Below are 20,247 nucleotides of genomic sequence, written 5' to 3'. Positions count from 1 at the left end.
AATGCCCGGGTAGGAGGTATTCAGCCCTCCCCCATGTTGTTTCTCTAATACAAATTGGGAACAACTGTGGCTCAGTGATAGGGCATCTGTTTTGCATGCATAGGGTCCCAGAAGAACAGTCTGAAACTCTGGAGTGTCCATACAGGTACTTGCTCACTATGTGGAAATGGTGTGTTGGGGAGATTAAATAGTCCCCTCCACAGCCATAGATGCTCTGATAAATTTGGTCTCCCTCCTAGAAAAAAAAAGGTTTTAAAAAGTTAGGATATCTAATCACCAGTCTCTCCTGTCACATCTGATTTGACTCTAAAAAAGGTAAAGGACCCCTGACAGTTATGTCATGGCCGTGAACGACTCTGGGGTTGCGGCGCTCATCTCGTTTTACTGGCCGAGGGAGCCGAAGTTTGTCCGCAGACAGTTTTTCCGGGTCATGTGGCCAGCATGACTAAGCCACTTCTGGTGAAACCAGAGCAGCGCACGGAAACACCATTTACCTTCCCACCGGAGTGGTACCTATTTATCTACTTGCACTTTGAAGTGCTTTCGAACTGCTAGGTTGGCAGGAACTGGGACCGACCAATGGGAGCTCACCCCATCGCGGGCATTTGAACCGCCGACCTTCTGATCAGCAAGCCCTAGGCTCTGTGGTTTAGGCCACAGCACCACCCGCGTCCCTTGATTTGACTCTTAAAGCAGCATAAAACCAGGATAGGTTTGCAGTGCAGATATACCTTGGGCAATCTTCAAGATACTTGCAGCAACTGAGTCAACGCTTGGTATGGACTGCAGCCTGACATGGAACGGAGGCATGTAAACACTACAATCCCTTTGTGTGTTGAGTTATTCACTTCCGTTGCTAAAGGAAATATAATTTGTGAGCCTCAAGAGGCTAGAGGACTTTGACTCCTATCAGCCTCTCCTAGTGGAGCCTACGATCAGGGAAGATGTGAGTTGTTGCCCAGCAAGATTTGGAGCCACAGGTTCTCTGTGCCTGACCTAGAGCAACAGAAGTAAATGGTCTCATGTGCTGGGGTCAGGGGGAGAAACAGGAGGGCTGGAGTTTGGTTGTTGCACAAAGGAGACACCTAAAGGAGGGTTGGTTACAATTGTCGCTGACCTCTCTGGTGCCCTTTGGCCGGGCCGCCTACCTCCTGAGCTTCTCCCTGATCTCAAGGTTCCTAATCTCGTTCTTGAGGTCGTCAAACTCCTGCGCGGACGTGAGGTTGCAGAAGACCCGGAAATCGTTGTAAGGGGGGATGCCGTGGTCGCGCCCCCTCTGGATGTTGATGGCTGCCAGGTCCAGAGAGACGGAATGGGCCATGGAGAAGAGCTTCTCGGTCAGCTCCATGTTCAAGAGTTCGGAAGGCACTCGCATTTTCCCGGGGACCCCGAAGAGTCCGCGGAGAAGCGGGTCGATGCCGCCTTCCTGGGTGATCCTGAACGGCGAGAAGAAGGCCTTGTGAAGAGGGAGGTGGCCCTGCTGGATGGGCTGGAAAGTTTCGTTGAGCCGGTAGAGGAGAGGGTTGATGAGGGTGTGGCCGAAGCGGAAGGCGGCCGTGGCGAAGGCGTTCAGGATGCCGGCGTTGGTGTTGGGCTCGTAGCCTTTGTACTCCCCCAAGACCTTCATCCCAGCTTCCCCGAAGATCTTGGGCAACCAGTGCGAGTACGTGATGTGCTGCATCTCGGCCCCCACGATCTTCCGAGCCTCGTGGTAGATGGTATCCCCGTCCCAGTGAGGATTCAGGGCCAGGAGCTTGGCGGCCACACGGTTATGCTCCCGGAACCACAGGGTGTGCATGGAAGTCAAGGCCAACTGCTCGTTGGCTCGGTGGTCGCCGGCCAAGAAACACGGGACGGGACTCTCGCTCTCGTCCCGCATGCATTCGGTGGGAGGCCCCACTGCAAAGGGGAGGAGGTGCTTCCCGGAGCTGGGGACCACCTGCCCTTGCTTCAGGAGCCCCCTCTGGTTGCTGAGGTCCCTCAGCTCCAGAGACTCGTGCTCCGTGCTCCCGTAGACGTTGGATGCGTCGATGAACGAGGTGAGGTGGTTGATTTGCTCCCGGGCGTACACAGAGTTCATCAGCAGAGAGGTCATCCCGCTACCACACACGGGGCTGGAGCGGACGAAGAACATGCAGTGTCCGTTCCTCACCCGCGGGTCGTTTTCCGGGATCATGACGGAGAAGCAGGGAGGGTCATTGGTGCACACCTGGCTGCACGATGCTCCATCGGAGAAGCGCGCCATGCTAATGGCCGCCACGGTCTGGTCCATGTCGTGGTCCAGGAACTGTCCCCATTGCATCAGCATGTGAGTGAACTGGTCGTCGGGCGTGATGGTCTCGGTGCCAATCATGGCGGTCGAGACCAAGCGAGGGAGCGGCAGGGGGAGCTCCCGGGAGTCGTCGGCCAGAGAGAAGCCTCTGGGCAGGTTGAACCCGTTCTGGTAGGCCGGCTTGAGCAGGCGCTCAAAGGCGGTGAGGGAGGCTCCCCACATGGGGTGCTGGAGGTTGTTGCACGAGCCGTCGTGGGTCCGGTACTTCCTGTGGAAGCAGATGTCGGAGCAGTTGGGGGTACGGCGGTGGGCAGAGCAGCCGGACAGGTTAGCGATCATGTTCAGGTAGTGCGGGGAGACCAGGTCATTGTAGCGGTACCCTGAAAGACCACTCCCAGAGCGTTACCCAATGGATTAGAATCAGAACAAGTATTCGCTACAAAATGAATTCCTTTTTCTAACATTGCAAATCTCACAACCGGATTGTGAGGCTAATAATTCCAGGATATCTGGAACCTTCCCTAAACCGTCGCAGGTTTATATTTATTTTTAAAGTTTCTAGCAAATGCCTAGTCCTTCAGAGGGAAACTCTAATTACATATGAGCTACCGTACTGGGCCGAATATAACCTGCACCTGCAAATAAGCCACACCTTCCAAATTTTGCAGCTTGGGGGAGGCTTGGGAGCCGTGGATGGGACAGACACCCTTGCCCTGTGCTCCCGGGCTGCTCTTGGGGGGGGGAGAGCCATACCGCTTTGCCGGGGGCCTCCCCTGTCCCCCCCTTTGTTCCAACAGCTTGGGGGAAGCTTGGGAGCGGTGGGTGGGCTGGGCGCTGTTGCCCTGCACTCCTGGGCTGCTTCCGGGGGGGGGGGCAGAGAGCCATGACGCTTTGCCGACGGTGTACGGCCGCAAATATAAGCCACACTTTAACTTTTCACGATCGGAATTTGGGGGGAAAGTGTGGCTTATATTCAGGCCAATACGGTATGCCTTCTTAAGGCAAAGGAATGACCACCGAGAGGTCCTTATAGCCTTCCCTTTAACCCAAAGGTTTCTAGGGCAATGAACATTTTGTTCAAATGCAACCCATTCTCAGCATTTTATTAGAATGCAGTATACGTCCAAATAAAAACCAGAAAAGCAATTCTAGGATGGAATCTTAGCAGCAGACACACCAGTTCCTTAACTTAGTCTCCTGTACATCTGAAGGGGGGGAACACACGATTTAACACTGAAAAGCTGCTAACATGGGGGACAAGCAGTCCTCTAGTGGGAGGGTTTTCCATACCTAGGGCGCCATAACAGAGACATAATACATAACATGCTTTCAAGGTTTGTTGCTGCTGCTCAGTGGTGTCTTTATTACCTGTTCCGTTCATATCCACAACCAAGCCTTGCTGCACATGTTCCTGGATGAGCTGCAAGGTCCGTTCGAAGATCTCTCCGGCCCTAGCTGTCTCGATGGTGTACGGATCCCGCGGGTAACGGAAAAGAGCCAGCAATTCATTAGGAGTTTTGGGTCGCCTGTCCGGAGAGGACAGAAAACCATTTTTAAGCGGTATCGCATTTTCTAAAAGCCTCTGCATTATTGGCTGAGATACTAATAGCAATCCGAGTTCTCAAACGTGCTGGTCCTTATTGCAGCCAAAATGGCTCTGTTCCTCCTGTCCACAAGAGGGCGATATCAGCAGGCTTGGGGGAACCCCAAGCTATGCAGGGGGATAAACAACCTTTCTACTCCAAAGAGAGTGCCATTCAGTTCAATGGGGCTTCCTTCCAATTGAGTGGGTATAGGATTATAGCCTTGGAGGTGGGGGGATGACGACCCCCAAAGCTACCCAGGGATGACTAAGGATGTTCAGTGGTCACACAATGCTGGCTGACTATTGGGGCAGGAGACAGAAAACTAGGGGAGGAGAGTGGAATGGAGTATCCTGAAAAAGAGCAGGCCACAATGGAACAGTTTGTCACAGCTCCCACTTGTTACTTTTACTTTCAGTTAGGGAAGCGAGAAAACGGCAGTTTCCGCTTCCACTTGCATCCGTCACAATCAGCGCCGATTCTGTTCTGCTGCAGTTTGGTTTCTGACAAATACTGCATTCTTTGTCTTGCTGTCTGCTATTCACTGTGTGTTACACAACTGTTTATGTTCATTTCCATGCTGAGGAAACATGAAAACTACTGTACTTTTCTGTGTATTAGATGAGGTTCAACCCCCCCAAAAAAGAATGCTAAAAAATGGGGGGGAATGCGCTTTATACATAATCAGTGCATATTGGTGACATGGGATTGTTTGGTTCTGCTAGCTGGAGATTGCCGCGGGGTTCTTGGTGTCTGCGAAAAGGGCTGGTGTTTATTTGCTGTTGCTGCAGCAAGAAGTGTGGGTGATTCGCGGTTGCGGCAGCGCAGGTCAGACGGGTGAGCAATTTTCAGCAATATTGCCCCTAAAAAAGCTCAACAGCTCTGGTCCACCCCCCCCCAAAAAAGCTCAACAACTCTGGGCAATCTCCCCCCATTTTCTTAAGTTTGAACCCCCCCCCCAAATAGGTAGCGTCTTATACATGGGGGCGTGTTATACACGGAAAAATATGGTATGTGTCGTTTGCAGACTTAAGAAAACAATGATGTGAAAGATTGAATTTGCTTGGCTCATTTCCACTCCTGACCACAGACAGACAGGTGGAATGCAGCCATTCCTGCTTCCTTTTCCATTTGCGTGGGAATTCCTACTTCCTGTGAAGTCCCTGGCCGAGTGACAATTGGGGACTCTGCTACATTTGTGAAGATAAAGTGCTTTATATGCTTTATAACACTGAGACACCAGATGGCGCTGTGAAGTCCCGTTTTCTGCTAACGGGATTTCTCTGTATGAAATTTGCAACGTGTTTAACCGAATCGCTTCTTTGATGTGTCTAGACCCAGCCAGGGTGGGAAATGACAGCAAAACTGCCCTCCCCACACAAAATGGCTTCTCCTTCTGTGCGGCCATTCCATCTGCCCCTGTAAATGTGAATTTATTCTCCAAACGGTCTTACTTGCTAAACAGCTCGGTGCGCGTAGAATTGATGGCGTGGTCCACACTGCTGATGGCTTCTTGGATCGAGGTAGCTACGAAGGTGTCGCCGCTTCTGCCAACGTTTGTAGCTTTTTTAAAACCACAAAGGTGGCGGTGGTGGGGAAAGAGATTCAAAATTTAAACCACTTCCATTTCAGAATCATCTGCCTTGAAAACAGTAACCTTACCGCCCAATACACCAGCTCCTAGCACATATTTTGAGTTTGCTTGGAATGTGAAAACGTCAGAACAATAAGAATAGTTTTGCTTTTTCTTGGACCCATAAATGCCTTTCCCTTGCTTTTTAGCATAACCTTCTGCGCTGCACACATTGGTGGCAGAGATTTGCGTTTCACATAGAAGGTTTCTCCAGGTTGGGCTGGAAAAGACTCCCACCTGAAACCCCTGCAGCTGCTGCCTGTCCGTGTAGACAATATAGAGCTATAGAGCCATGGTGTGACTCATAAGAAAGCTTCCTATGCTGCCTGCTGCGTTGTGTCACCCAGAGAAGGGGCTACAGGCAGGGATCTGCAAAGAATCCTTTTTCATTTCATGGGGGGGGGGTATTTTGCAAACGTATGCAGATTTAATCAACCAGCTAATCAATCATCAAGAAAATGTACATGCTTAATCAACTAGGGTTTCTGTATCTGGGTGACAACCCTGCTTAGAAAATGTAGATCTAGAGGATTTTAATCTCACCTGTAAGGTAACAAAAACTATGGACAACTCAGATAAAAAACGTGGATAACAGATTGATTTGCAGATGTAAATGTTCATATTAGGACCCATGGAAGGGAAGAGGGAAAAATATCGAGATTCAGAGCATGGATTTGCAATTGAATTTGTTGTACATTTATTTCTTTTTAAAATAAAATAAAAATTATTTTTTTAAAATAAAAGAAAGCGTAGATCTAGGATTGCATGTTGGTATGGATTGTATATGGGTACAGGGGTGCAGAAAAGCCAGCCAGGCAAGCTGGCTCCAACTAGACCAGCCTCTGCCAATCTTGTGCCCTCCAGCTACAACTCCCATCAGCGCTAGCCCGTGGGAGTTGTAGTCTGAAACAGCTGGAGGGCGCCAACTTGGGGAAGGTTGCATGACCAGGCTAACACTGCAGATGCAAAGGAAGGTTGCTCTCACCTGTGATTGTCAGTTGCATGGTGCTGGAAGTAAACCCAAATGTGTTCCTGGCTACGCACTCGTACCTCCCTTGGTCAGCCATGCCCAGGTCTCGGATGGAGAGGGTCCCTTCTCTGTTGATGTGGAACTTGCCGCTCTCCGTGATTTGAATTCCTTCCTGATATGCAAGGGAAAGAGGTTTTGGAGCTTGGATAGACTAGGTTCAGCTTTGGCCCATGCTATGCACACAGGATGGGACACGGGTGGCACAGTCCACAGAGCCTAGGACTTGCCGATCAGAAGGTCGGCGGTTCAAATCCCCATGACGGGGTGAGCTCCTGTTGCTTAGTCCCTGCTCCTGCCAACCTAACAGTTCGAAAGCACGTCAACGTGCAAGTAGATAAATAGGTACTGTTCCAGCGGGAAGGTAAACGGCGTTTCCGTGCGCTGCTCTAGTTCGCCAGAAGCCGCTTAGTCATGCTGGCCACATGACCCGCAAGCTGTACGCTGGCTCCCTCGGCCAGTAATGCGAGATGAGTGCCGCAACCCCAGAGTCGTCCGCGACTGGACCTAATGGTCAGGGGTCCCTTTACCTTTTTATGCACACAGGAGAATGGGGTGGGAATGCATGGGGGGAGGGGTGCATCACATGTGTGAATGTTCCTCTGTGCTAAGACAAGCAAACCACAATGCAAATAGAAAATCAGTAGGTGAGCTATTTTTCTATTTCAAAGGTTGATTTTTTTAAAGAAGACTTTTACTAATGTGGAAGTGCATTCAAAACTTGAACTTATCCCTTCCAGTCTTCTTTTATGTGTTGACTGAGTCAGAAAGCTAAAACAAAGTGATGATGATGATGATGATTGCCTGGGTTGATATTAGTGTGCAGGTACTTGCTTTCCTCCAATGGATATTTGCATGTGCAAAACTTGCGTGCGACGATTTTGTTTTGGAACAAATTGTAAAGGTAAAGGTAAAAGACCAATGTCCAGTCACAGATGACTCTGGGGTTGTGGCGCTCATCTCGCTCCATAGGCCGAGGGAGCCGGCGTTTGTCCGAAGACAGTTTTTCAGGGTCATGTGGTCAGCATGACTAAGCCACTTCTGGCGAAACCAGAGCAGCGCACGGAAACGCCGTTTACCTTCCTGCCGAAGCGGTACCTATTTATCTACTTGCACTTTTTGGCATGCTTTCGATCGGCAAGCCCAAGAGGCTCAGTGGTTTAGACCACAGCACCACCCGCGTCCTGGAACAAATTGTACCTCCCCAGAAAAAAATGAGATGAAATTGGACACCTTGATCCCCAAACTGTGCGTGGGCTGCTTGTTTGGCACGTGCAAGTCTCCTGAAAAAACCCAATTCATGCTGACTTTGATCCAGGAAGAAACGGTTGTGTGAAGTGATACACTTTGACAGCCACCAGAATACAGTGGTAACTCGGGTTATAGATGCTTCAGGTTACATACGCTTCAGGTTACAGACTCTGCTAACCCAGAAATAGTACTTCGGGTTAAGACGTTTGCTTCAGGATGAGAACAGAAATCATGCTCTGGTGGCGCGGCGGCAGCGGGATGCCCCATTAGCTAAAGTGGTGCTTCAGGTTAAGAACAGTTTCAGATTAAGAACGGACCTCCGGAACATATTAAGTACTTAACCTGAGGTGGCACTGTACTCGCAAGTGCAAACTAGGGCTTGCAGGCTATGGCGTCTCACCCAGCTGTCCACCAGATGTCAGCAATGTCATTGCAAAAATTCGATTGGCAGCAAAAGACAAGTCATCTCAGGCTATGGTCGCATGGCTCATTGGGCTGTGTTCCTTCGCATGCACTCTTTAAAGTTCTCTTTGAGATTTGGGACAGAGGGCCGGGCTTCAGATTAGGGATGTCTGCGCTGCCTGAACTCTTTTTGGAGACCCAAAATAACCGTTGCCCCCCCCCCCCGGATACTGGAGGTGGTATGGAAAAGGCTTTGCACATTCAGTCCACCATTCTCTCTGTCCACAAACTTTTGGTAGCCCAACTGGGAGCTGTATTTTACCCCTTACAGGCCTAAAGTTCTCAGCACCCTCAACAAACTACAGTTCCCGGGATCCTCTGGCTGTGTGTGTGCTTGAAATGTGTTTAAAATATATTGTGCGTTTGCAGAAGCGGCAGTGGGTTCCCCATCTAAGGGAGGCTGGCCTCAAGGCAACAGGTGTTCAAAGTGCATCGATTAACACTCAGGTACCTTGGCCCATGTGATGGTGGGCTGTGGGTCCCCTTGGGCTGCGCAGGTGATCTCGATGTCTTGTCCAGTCTCCGCCACCATATCTTGCGGGGGGTGAAGGAAGACCGGAATCACTGTTTAGGGCGAAGAGGAAAGAGTCAGGCAGACACCCCAAACTTCTCGGTCAGGAATGATGTTATAATAATAATAAAAATAAAAAAATTCCTTCCAGTAGCACCTTAAAGACCAACTAAGTTAGTTCTTGGTATGAGCTTTCGTGTGCATGCACACTTCTTCAGATACACTGAAACAGAAGTTGCCAGATCCTTCTATGTAGTGAGAAGGTGGGGAGGGGTATTACTCAGAAGGGTGGTGGGAATGGGAGATTGGCAGATAGCTGAGATGAGCCTGTTGACGACTCTTAACGACTGCAATAGGTCTTACAGGAAAAGGCAAGGGGTGAGAAGGTGAGAAATGGCTTAGTCATGTATAATGAGATAAGAATCCAATGTCTAAAAATAATAAAATTTTGTTTATATCCCACCCTCCCCAGTCAAAGCCGGGCACAGAGTGGCTAACAACAGAAAAATCATAAAGCATTCTAAAAATCAATTCATTATAAAATCAGATCAAATCAAATTAATGGCAACCATTGAGCTAGAGTTCTGTGAGGATTACCAAAGGAGGAATTCCAAGGTCTCAAATATAAAATACACACATAAGTATATAAACCACGTGTCCGAAATAGTACAGGACTCTCCCAAATTGACCTCAAATATTTCTCCGCAAGGAGGAAGGAAATGGGAAAGTCTCTCCATTGTCTTTTGCTTACCTGTCTTAAGGGCAGATTTGTGTATGAATAGGGTGAGCCTGTGACCTGGATTCAGGAATTAAAGTATTTACCATCACAAAAGAATGGCCAGGCTGCCCAGGTAAAGCAATCAGTGACCATTATCAGGTATCCTGGCAGACAGTATTTCTGCTGTAGACCGCCTCCTTCTGTGATGTTTGTATGATGTTTTATTTGGGGGGGTCTTGGGCTACAGGGTGGGCAATTTCAAAAGTCTATATAAGGACTTGCGCACTGTTGTTTGGAGTTCTCTCCCTCCAGGTTGTGGGGAGCCTGTTGCAACAGTTTAAAAAGATCAGGCTTACTAACCGCTTTGCTTCTCAATATACTCTGGTTTGCCTCTGTTATTTTCTCCTACGGATAGGGGGACCCACTTTAAGGACTCTATACTACTACTACTACTACTACTACTAATAATAATAATAATAAATTATTATTTATACCCCGCCCATCTGGCTGGGTTTCCCCAGCCACTCTGGGCGGCTTCCAACTGAATATTAAAAACAATACAGCACCAGACATTAAAAACTTCCCTAAACAGGGAAGGTTTGTTTTGTTTGGTTTGGTTTATGGACTCTTGGATACCCCATAAGGGAAAAGGAGCAGTTTTTTCTTATAACAGGAACGACTGGGGAAGAAGCTCAAAGGGCCGCAGGAGGCAAAAGCGATTTGAGGAGCAGAAGATGTACGACCAAACATACCTCGCGGAGTCACCCAGAGTTGCACAGGGGAGCTTCGGACCCCAATGGCGCTGATGGCGTGGCATTCGTACTGGCCTTGGTCATGAAGGGCCACTCGGACCACCCTCAGGGTGCCCGTGGAGAGGATGCTGTGTCTCCGGTCGCTCGGCAACGGACCACCTAACAACAACGACATGCCGTAAGGCAGCGACCAAGTTTGGACTGAGTTCTTGTGGGCAAGGCTGGCTCCAGTTGGGCGTTCTTGATGATGTGCGGTAGCAGCCCTGGGAAGATGGGCCAAGCCACATTTTTTATTTCCCACAATGCATCTAGGTGAGGAGCTGGCAGCTGCCAAAGGCTTGGTGCTGGTTCTGAGGAGCACTGGGACTGTTTTAAGGCAGTGGTTCGCTGGGAACTGTAGTTCATTACAGGGGTTGGGAATTGTAGCTCTGCAAGTGGGCCATTACAGTTTGCAGGATTGCCTGGGGGACGTCACATGCTTTAAATGTGCATTGGATGTGCTTTGAATGCATGGTGTGGATCTGGTTATTTATGACCCCTTAAGATGTTAATTAATAATAATAATAATAATAATAATAATAATAATAATAATAATAATTTATACCCCACCCATCTGGCTGGGTTTCCCCAGCCACTCTGGGCAGTTCCCAACAGAATATTCATTAAAAAGCAATAAAACATCAAACATGAAAAACTTCCCTGAACAGGCATGCCTTCAGATGTCTTCTAAAATTCAGAGAGTAGTTTATTTCCTTGACATCTGGTGGGAGGGCGTTCCACAAGGCGGGCGCCACTACCGAGAAGGCCCTCTGCCTGGTTCCCTGTAACTTCACTTCTTGCAGGAAGGGAACTGCCAGAAGGCCCTCAGAGCTGGACCTCAGTGTCTGGGCTGAGTGATGGGGATGTAGACACTCCTTCAGGTATACTGGGTTGAGGCCGCTTAGGGCTTTGAAGGTCAGCACCAACACTTTGAATTGTGCTCAGAAACGTACTGGGAGCCAATATAGGTCTTTCAGGACTGGCATTATATGGTCTCGGCGGCCACTCCCAGTCACTCAGAAACGTACCAATTCAAAGCACACTGGCCTGAGCAGATCTTTGGAAAGGCTGAGTGGGGCACTGCCTTGGCAGGTGAGCATTATGATGGGCACAATTACCTATGCGGTAAGGTTACTCCATACAGTGCTGAAAGAACCCACTTCCTGTTGATCCGCGGGAGAGCAGTTGCCCAGTGATAGCTGCAGTTAGGTCATCTATGTGAATACACCGTTGGCCCAGATTATTAAAAGCTAAAGGCTAAAAGCAGGCAAGCAAAGAGCCTTTGTGGCCTCTCGGTCTTTCAACCTCTGAGGGAGAGTGATAGACCCGACCGACCCAACCTGGACCTCTAGAGGTTTTGGATAGCTACTCCTCATCAGCTCTGTGCTGTCCGGGGCTGAGGGAAGTTGTAATCCAAAACGTCCTGAGGGCACCAAACCGGGGAAGGCTGGTGCCCTGCAAGCATGCTGCATGCTTACAGCTTCTGGAGTCTGCAAATCATTACAGAAGAACAGGGAGAACAAAGAATACCTGCTCTCGTCCAGGCGATGACCGGCAGCGGACGGCCTTCAGCAGAGCAGGGAAAGTCAACGCTTTGACCTTCTGTTACGGTCTGGTCGATGGGGATGATCAGAAACTTAGGAGTATCTGAGGAAGGGGGGGGGAGAACAGAAATCAGGCCTTTCGAGAATGGCAAAAAAATTCCTTTCCACCCAGAACTGGACATTGTCTAACTTGGGAGTTGTCAGCCTGGTCCCTACTGCGTTTCAGGATTCTAGGTGGGCTGTAAGGGGGTTCTATGGCACAAGCTGAATGCTCCTTCCATCGAGCACTGGTGGGCGGTAAGGAAATTTTACCATCAAGAAAGATGCATTAGTGGGCGGTAGGTATAAAAAGGTTGACTACCCCTGGGACGCGGGTGGCGCTGTGGTCTAAACCACAGAGCCTAGGACTTGCCGATCAGAAGGTCAGCAGTTCGAATCCCTGCGACAGGGTGAGCTCCCGTTGCTCGGTCCCTGCTCCTGCCCACCTAGCAGTTCGAAAGCACATCAAAGTGCAAGTAGATAAATAGGTACCGCTCCGGCGGGAAGGTAAACAGCGTTTCCGTGGGCTGCTCTGGTTCGCCAGAAGCAGCTTAGTCATGCTGGCCACATGACCCGGAAGCTGTATGCCGGCTCCCTCGGCCAATAAAGCGAGATGAGCACTGCAACCACAGAGTCGGCCACGACTGGACCTAATGGTCAGGGGTCCCTTTACCTTTAACCCTGGTTTAACCTCTGCAAAAGCATTGTTCAGGCAAATCAGGACAAAACTGCTATACAGGCATCTAGTTGAAGAGAGAATTGTGTGGAGAGTGAGCGGGAGAGAGTGCTGAAGAGCAGAAAAAGTGAGCATTTAGATCAGGGGTCAGCAAACTTTTTCATTAGGGGGCCGGTCCACTGTCCCTCAGACCTTGTGGGAGGGGGCCGAACTATATATTGAAAAAAAAATTATTAAGGAATTCCTATGCCCCACAAATAACCCAAAGATGCATTTTAAATAAAAGGACACATTCCACTCATGTAAAACCACGCTGATTCCCGGACCATCCGTGGGCCGGATTTAGAAGGCGATTGGGCCGGATCCGGCCCCCAGGCCTTAGTTTGCCTACCCATGAGTTAGATCCTTTTTAGGCTCCCCATTTATACAATTTTTTCTTATACGCGCAAAGGCCCAGAGCATAACCTCCGCCCAAGCTGGGGGGTGCCTGTCTATTTTGGAAACTTATTTGCATTTGGACACTTCTTAACGCATCATAACCAAATTTTGCATGGCGGTCCCTGAGGTTTTCGCTTTCGTTTGGCTACAAATCAATGCCATTTTGAATCAAGACAGTGGGGTGAAAGTTTCAGAACGGCATGGATTTCAAAAAGGAGGCCCTTCTCACATATGATACTTTTTGTTCCGAGGTAGATCTCCCCGACTTTGGCACAACTTCCCACCCACCGGTGCCCGGCGGTTACTATGTGTCTCTTGGTCACCTTGCACGATGACGTTGGCCGTGGCTTGGATGGAGCCCTCGCTGTTACTCGCGTTGCAGCTGTACTGCCCTTGGTCCGAGAAGGTGACGTTTTGGATGTACAGCCCCCCGGAGCTGGTGATGGTGAAGCGAGGGTCCTGCGGCAGTGGAGACCCTGAGCTCAGCACCCAGGTGACGCGGGGCAGAGGGTGCCCGGAGACCCCGCATTCCAGAGTGACGCTCTCCCCTATCAGCACTTCTGTGTTTTGGGGCTGGATGACAAAGCTGGGTTTGGCTGAAAGCAAAAGAGAAACGAGGGCTGGGTGCTGTCACTTGGTTGCTGGTGCTTAGCATTTATCTAGTGCTCAGAATGCATGTTCTCACAACAACCCTATAAGGTAAAGGGAGCCCTAACCATTAGGTCCAGTCGCAGACGACTCTGGGGTTGCGGCGCTCATCTCGCTTTATTGGCCGAGGGAGCCGGCATACAGCTTCCGGGTCATGTGGCCAGCATGACTAAACCGCTTCTGGCTAACCAGAGCAGCGCACGGAAATGCCGTTTACCTTCCCACCAGAGTGGTACCTCTTTATCTACTTGCACTTTGTCATGCTTTTGAATTGCCAGGTTGGCAGGAGCAGGGACTGAGCAACGGGAGCTCACCCTGTTGCGGGGATTCGAACCGCCAACCTGCTGATCAGCAAGCCCTAGGCTCTGTGGTTTAACCCACAGCGCCACCCGCATCTCCCACCTTATAAGGTAGGACAGTCATTATTCTCCCTCTGTTAAAGAAGGGAATGAGAGTGCATGAAGATTGATAGGGGAGTGACAGATTTCTGGACTAGATAGGTAGGCTTTGCGTCTGAACCAGCAGGCTTGTCTTGTGGTCTTAGCGACAAAGAGGTACAGGCCCAATGCAGTCACATAATCATAGAATTGCAGAGTTGGAAGGTATCCCAAAGGTCATTTAGCCCAACCCCCTGCAATGCAGGAAACTTTCACCCCATATGGGGCTCAAACCCACGACCCTGAGTTTTAAGAGTCTCCTTACCAGCACTTCCACTATTAAAACCGACAGATTCCCATTCTACTTTCCAATACAAAGTATGCGGGGCTTTCACCACAAAGGAATTAAGCCTTGAGCAGTAGTGGGAAAACTGTGACTCTTCAGGTCTCCAGCTCCCATCAACCCTGACCGTTGAGCATACTGGCTGCCCACTGATGGGAGTTGGAGTCTAATTCCTGCATTACAGGGGGTTGGACTAGATGACCCCTGGGTCCATTCCAACTTTACGATTCTATGACACCTGAAGGGCCACAGGTTCTCTACACCTGACTTATTGCTGATCCACTCTGCACCCGTCGAGAATCACAATTCATGAGAGTGCTTGGTTTATACTAGAAGGATACTGAACCAAATTTTTCCACCATTCATCTCTTAAAATGGAAAGGGACAGCAGTAGATTTCTCTGCATGCAGAAGGTTCTGGAGTTAATCCCTTGGTCGCTGTGGGTTAAACCACAGAGTCTAGGACTTGCTGATCAGAAGGTCGGCGGTTCGAATCCCCGTGACGGGTTGAGCTCCCGTTGCTCGGCCCCTGCTCCTGCCAACCTAGCAGTTCGAAAGCACGTCAAAGTACAAGTAGATAAATAGGTACCATTCTGGTGGGAAGGTAAACGGCATTTCCGTGCGCTGTTCTGCTTCATCAGAAGTGGCTTAGTCATGCCGGCCACATGACCCGGAAGCTGTATGCCGGCTCCCTCGGCCAATAAAGCGAGATGAGCGCCACAACCCCAGAGTCGGTCACGACTGGCCCTAATGGTCAGGGGTCCCTTTACCTTTATCTCCAGGTGGGGCTGGAAACATCCCCTGCCTGAAAGCCTAGCGAGCTGCTGCCAGCCAGTGTAGTCAGTACTAAGCTTGATGGACCAATGCGTCCAACTTAGCATAAGGCTGCTTGCTCTCTAACGGATGCAGCGGCAATTCTTAAATTTCAGAGGATCTTTAAAAGCCATTACATGGGTGGCCGTAGTAGCGCAGCACAACTTCCTGGGTCTTTGCTTCTCCGGCGACATTCTTGGCCATGCACTGGTAGACGCCTTTGTCCGACTCCCTGGTATCTTGGATCATTAATGTTCCGTCTTGCAGGAGGTTCAGACGCCCATCATCTTGCATGTCGATCTCGTTGCTGAGAAACAGAAAGGAAGATTAAACGCTCCAAATCTGGGAACTCCTGGGAGCAGGAAACTGTCATGTTAGCTCAGCCTAACCAAGAGTCGGCCAGGGGCGTCCCTAGATACGCTAACTCAAGAGACAGATATGCACATACCGTATTTTTCGCTCTATAAGATGCACCAGACCATAAGATGCACCTAGTTTTTGGAGGAGGAAAACAAGAAAAAAAATATTCTGAATCCCAGAAGCCAGAACAGCAAGAGGGATTGCTGCGCAGCAAAAGTAACGATCCCTCTTGCTGTTCTGGCTTCTGGGATAGCTGTGCAGCCTGCATTCGCTCCATAAGACGCACACACATTTCCCCTTACTTTTTAGGAGGGGAAAAGTGTGTCTTATAGAGCAAAAAATATGGTAATTGTCTGTAAAGCTAGGGACAGGAGTTGCTCAGAAATCAGAACTCCTTGATATTTGGGCTCTGATGGAGTCTTCGAAGTAGTCCTAGAATTTTGCGTATAGTGACAGCAGCTGCCTTGCGCTCCTGTCCTGAATATTGCCACCTGCTCTGTTCCTGCATTTGATGTGGAAATGTGGGGAGAGAAGAGTGCGAGGTGGGGGGGGGGGCGACTGCCCTTTACCAAGGGCAAGACATCCAGAACTGCCACTGACGTTGGCTGTAATGTCAGGACCCACGTACCTAAGGGACCGCCTCTCCCGGTATGCCCCATGGAGGACCTTAAGGTCCACAAATGACAACACTTTGGAGGTCCCAAGTCGCAAGGTGGTTAGATTGGTCTCAACTAGGGCCAGGGCCTTTTCAGTACTGGCCCCTACTTGGGGGACATGACATCTTTCCGCAGGGCCTGCAAGACAGAGCTGTTCCGCCTGGCCTTTGGTTTGGACTCAGTCTGACCCTTAAGTTTCCCTTCCCTTATGGTTTTGATCTATGGGCTACTATTAAAATGAGGCTGCATTTTAAATTATATTTTAACCCGTATTTTAAATTGCTTTTCTCCCCCCCCCCATTACGTTTTTATTGTAATTTTACTGGTGTTAGCCGCCCCGAGCCTGGCTCTGGCCGGGGAGGGCGGGGTATAAATTATTATTATTATTATTAATTTTAACTTGGATAACTTGTGCTTGAGCCTTGCTTTCCCCTCCTCCCTCCGCAGCCCTTTTTCCTCGTGTGTCAGATCTTTTCAGATGGTGAGCCCAAAGGCAAAATCCCCAAGATTCTCTGAGGGGAGGGTCAGATCAGAGCCAGACTGGTTGATGCCTGTGCTCCTCCTGAGAGAGCACTCTTGCGTTCTAGCTCAGCTGGGTGAAAATCGTGCAAGACTTACTTGTTGTGGAGCCAGATGATCTTCGGCTTGGGGTTACCTTCTGCTCTGCAGATGAAATAGACAGTGTTGCCCAGGGTGACATCTGCGTCTTGTGGCTCGGTTGTGATGCGAGGCCTCTCTGAAAAAGACCGCGAAGGGTGCCCCACTTGAGAAGTTGGACTGCCTTGTTCTAGCAGGTCAACTTACTCGCCTTTTCTCTGAATTCAAAAGCCCCAGATCCTGCAGCCTTTCAGCGTAATAATAAATAATAATCATAAATTTTTATTTATACCCCGCCCTTCCCGGTTCAGAAAACCAGGCTCAGGGTGGCTAACAACAAATTTAAAACACTTAATTGATGCAACAAAAACAGCATGAAATACAGTATAAAACGTGAATAACAATAAATTCAGAATTCAAAAATCAATTTAGGGGGGAAATCCATCCAATAAACATTAGATGATCACCAGGGCAAGTTGGCTAAGTTAGTCCTATTTGGGCCAGCAAGGAGACCAGGGGAGAATTAGCTGTGGGATCCCAGAGCGGGTAATCTTCATAAAAAGGGGAGAGGGAGGGAAGGAAGGGGAATAAAATATCAGGCTAAGTTCAAATTGAAAGCCAGGTGGAATAGCTCTGTCTACAGGCCCTGCGGAAGGAAGTTAAATCCTGCAGGGCCCTGGTCTCATGGGACAGAGCATTCCACCAGGTCGGAGCCATCACTGAGAAGGCCCTGGCCCTAGTGGAGGATAATCTGACTTCCTTAGGGCCTGGGACCTCTAAACTATGATTATTCATGGACCTTAAGGTCCTCTGCGGGGCAGACCAGGAGAGGAGGTCCCGTAAATACGAGGGCCCTAAGCCACAAGGTAATTACTCCATCCCCTTGATGGTTTTGGGCTCTTCAAGATGGTGGCATATCTTCTCATCCCCGCAGCTTCCATTTCCTTTCCTATCCCCCCTCTTTAGCAAGGAACGGACCTAGCAGTTAGGTGATGATATGATACCACTGGTTCCATCACTGCTCTTTACCAGGATGGTGCAAAGGCAAGGTGGTACTGCAGTGGGCCAGCTCCTGGGGGCCGAGCTCTTTCGGGGGGGCCCAAATATTTGTAGGCTAGGGGCCCCTATGTCCAAAAAGCACAGAGGAGAAGTGTGGAGCCAACTGAAGCATGGCTCCAGAGGCTGGCTCCTTCTCCTCCTCCGTGGAGACGAAGGAGCGCTGAAGCAGCCACCTCCTGGTGATGGTGTCTGCTCCTGAAGCCTTGTGATGGCCGCTTTTGGCTCCGCCCCTGGCTCCTCCCAGTGTCCGGATGTCAGAACATTGGGAGGTAAATGTCATGCGTGAAGTCACACATGGGACATTGTTCCCTCCATCGCAAGCTGGCGCCTCTGCTGGGCTGTATGGGTAAACTGGCAGCCACGTTATGTATTAAATCAAATGATCTGCCAACATCTCTCTCCCTGCCTTGCTTTAGGAAGGACCGGGGTGTGTGTCTTTCTTCAGAGTGAGGCATTCTGGGTAGTGAAATATACTCGGAGTCAAGAGTGGATTTCATGCTCTTTATTCAGCTCATAGTGGTGAGGAGGAATGGAAGTTCCCCCATAATGTCTGCTTTATATACATTATTTACACAATGGGCCCCACCTGATTGGCTAATTCCGGGATTCACCTGTAGGCCAATCAGGTTGCGGATTCACTTCCACCTGGAGCTGGATTGGGTGGCTCCTGTGGACCAATCAGACTGCTGCATTCTGAATCCTATTGTTCTAGGACCAATCAGACTGCTGCCTTTTGGTTCCTATTCAACTCAGTACATAACAGGTAGGATGGCCATGAAATGCTCCTACAGCACCAAGGTGGTTTGATGCAGCGGTTAATGATTCTTCATAGGGGAAGGTGCAGTTTCAAGTTATGGCAAGGTTATGCGAGGCACTGGATGCCAACGAAATAAACAAAACCAATATTGCGGTGTCTTTGGCAGGGCGCTCACCACAGTTGAATTCTTGGGTGGTCAGGGTGACGATGGAGCGCCCCTGAAGCTCCCTTGGGTTCTCGCAGGTAGCTGCCGTCTGGGTGTTGCCCTGCACGGTGAATTTCTTCAGCAATTCTGCCAGCCACATCAGGTCACAATCGCAGAGCAAGGCATTGGAGTCCAGCCGCCTGAGGCGAAGAGGTGAAGGAACAAGAAGTGGTAATCATACTTGCCAGAGACTTCCCGGTAGCCTCACGGGAAAGGTGACTTTGCACTCAAGACCCCAAAACTCTCCCCAGATGAACCGACTCAGACCCTGCGATCATCAACTGAGGCCCTTCTCTATATTCCCCTCTCCATGGGCAGACGTTCTCCCACCATCTCAGGCAGCGCTTTTCTAGCTTGGTGGGCCAAGATCTTTTAAACGAGATACACTAGTGAAATATACTCAGAGTCGAGAGTGGATTTCATGCTCTTTATTCAGCTCATAGTGGTGAGGAGGAATGGAAGTTCCCCCATAACGTCTGCCTTATATACATTATTTACACAATGGGCCCCACGTGATTGGCTAATTCCAGGATTCACCTGTAGGCCAATCAGGTTGCGGATTCACTTCCACCTGGAGCTGGATTGGGTGGCTCCTGTGGACCAATCGGACTGCTGCATTCTGGACCCTATTGTTCTAGGACCAATCAGACGGCTGCATACTGAATCCTATTGTTCTAGGACCAATCAGACTGCTACATTTTGGATCCTATTCAACTCAGTACATAACAGCTAGGGATGGAAACTTGAACCTTCTGCGATTTGTGACCCCATCTTGAAATTGGTTGGGGGCAGTGGCAGGTGCCCAGGGGGATTAGAGGCCCCCACCAAAGGGCTGGCTGAACAAATTAGCATCTTGCCCACCCACCAACACGGCTTCTTGAGAGGTTAAGTTTATGTGGGACTGACCATGGGTCTCCCACATTTAGCAAAGCCACACAGCTGCGTCCAGTTGGGACCAGCTTTTTGCCTCTACCCAGAATGATGAATTGCTCTTTGCTGCAGCGATTATCCACTTACAGGCGTTTAAGCGATTCCGGTTGGGTGACAGCGCCCGGCTGGATTCTGGAAATCCGGTTATTGTGCAAGAAGCTGTATGGGGGGAAGTGAAGAGAGTCAGAACGTTAGCCGGGTATTCTTTGAGGCCATCTCCCAAGTGACAGGCAGAGACTGTCCCTGGGTGAAGTTTTAACACACCTAGGTGTGCTCTTTTCAAGCACCCCTCTCACTGGACCAAGCTAGGCATGATGTTAATGTTAGGAATACATTCTTCACGAAACAGATAAGGTTCCTTTAAGTTTAAAAAGCATTCCAGAAGTTCCTTCAATGTGTGGGAGCGGCACTCCATGCTTAATTGGTGTCAGCTGGAGATGCAATTAAAAGGAGGAAGATGAGTTTGCAATTTGAGGCACGAGGAGAGCACACATACGCTGTTAGTACGCATGCTTACAGCTAGTTTGGATGTATGGTAAAGTGTGCTGCTGATACTAT

General features: G+C 49.7%; 1 protein-coding gene across 3 annotated transcripts in view; it reads right to left on the bottom strand.

Annotated features, from left to right (window-relative positions):
- Positions 1 to 20,247, bottom strand: part of LOC308587972 (peroxidasin homolog) — a 64,954-nt gene that overhangs the window by 11,634 nt on the left and 33,073 nt on the right. For 2 of the 3 annotated variants that reach the window (XM_081195998.1, XM_081195999.1), the window contains 12 exons: positions 19,777 to 19,848; positions 18,730 to 18,899; positions 16,760 to 16,877; positions 15,263 to 15,432; positions 13,269 to 13,541; positions 11,779 to 11,895; positions 10,210 to 10,368; positions 8,680 to 8,792; positions 6,474 to 6,630; positions 5,310 to 5,418; positions 3,641 to 3,798; positions 1,149 to 2,652 (listed from right to left, as the gene is read on the bottom strand). In XM_081195998.1, the coding sequence (XP_081052124.1) occupies positions 1,149 to 2,652; positions 3,641 to 3,798; positions 5,310 to 5,418; positions 6,474 to 6,630; positions 8,680 to 8,792; positions 10,210 to 10,368; positions 11,779 to 11,895; positions 13,269 to 13,541; positions 15,263 to 15,432; positions 16,760 to 16,877; positions 18,730 to 18,899; positions 19,777 to 19,848 (3,120 nt within the window). Of the gene's footprint in view, positions 1 to 1,148; positions 2,653 to 3,640; positions 3,799 to 5,309; positions 5,419 to 6,473; positions 6,631 to 8,679; positions 8,793 to 10,209; positions 10,369 to 11,778; positions 11,896 to 13,268; positions 13,542 to 15,262; positions 15,433 to 16,759; positions 16,878 to 17,767; positions 17,907 to 18,729; positions 18,900 to 19,776; positions 19,849 to 20,247 lie in introns of those variants that run through there. The other variant, XM_081196000.1, reaches the window with a different exon arrangement.

Source organism: Podarcis bocagei (genome assembly GCF_964188305.1).
Source record: "Podarcis bocagei genome assembly, chromosome: 5".
Lineage (NCBI taxonomy): Eukaryota > Metazoa > Chordata > Lepidosauria > Squamata > Lacertidae > Podarcis > Podarcis bocagei.
The sequence above is the reverse complement of the archived record's forward strand: the minus strand, read 5'-3'. Positions and strand labels throughout refer to the sequence as shown.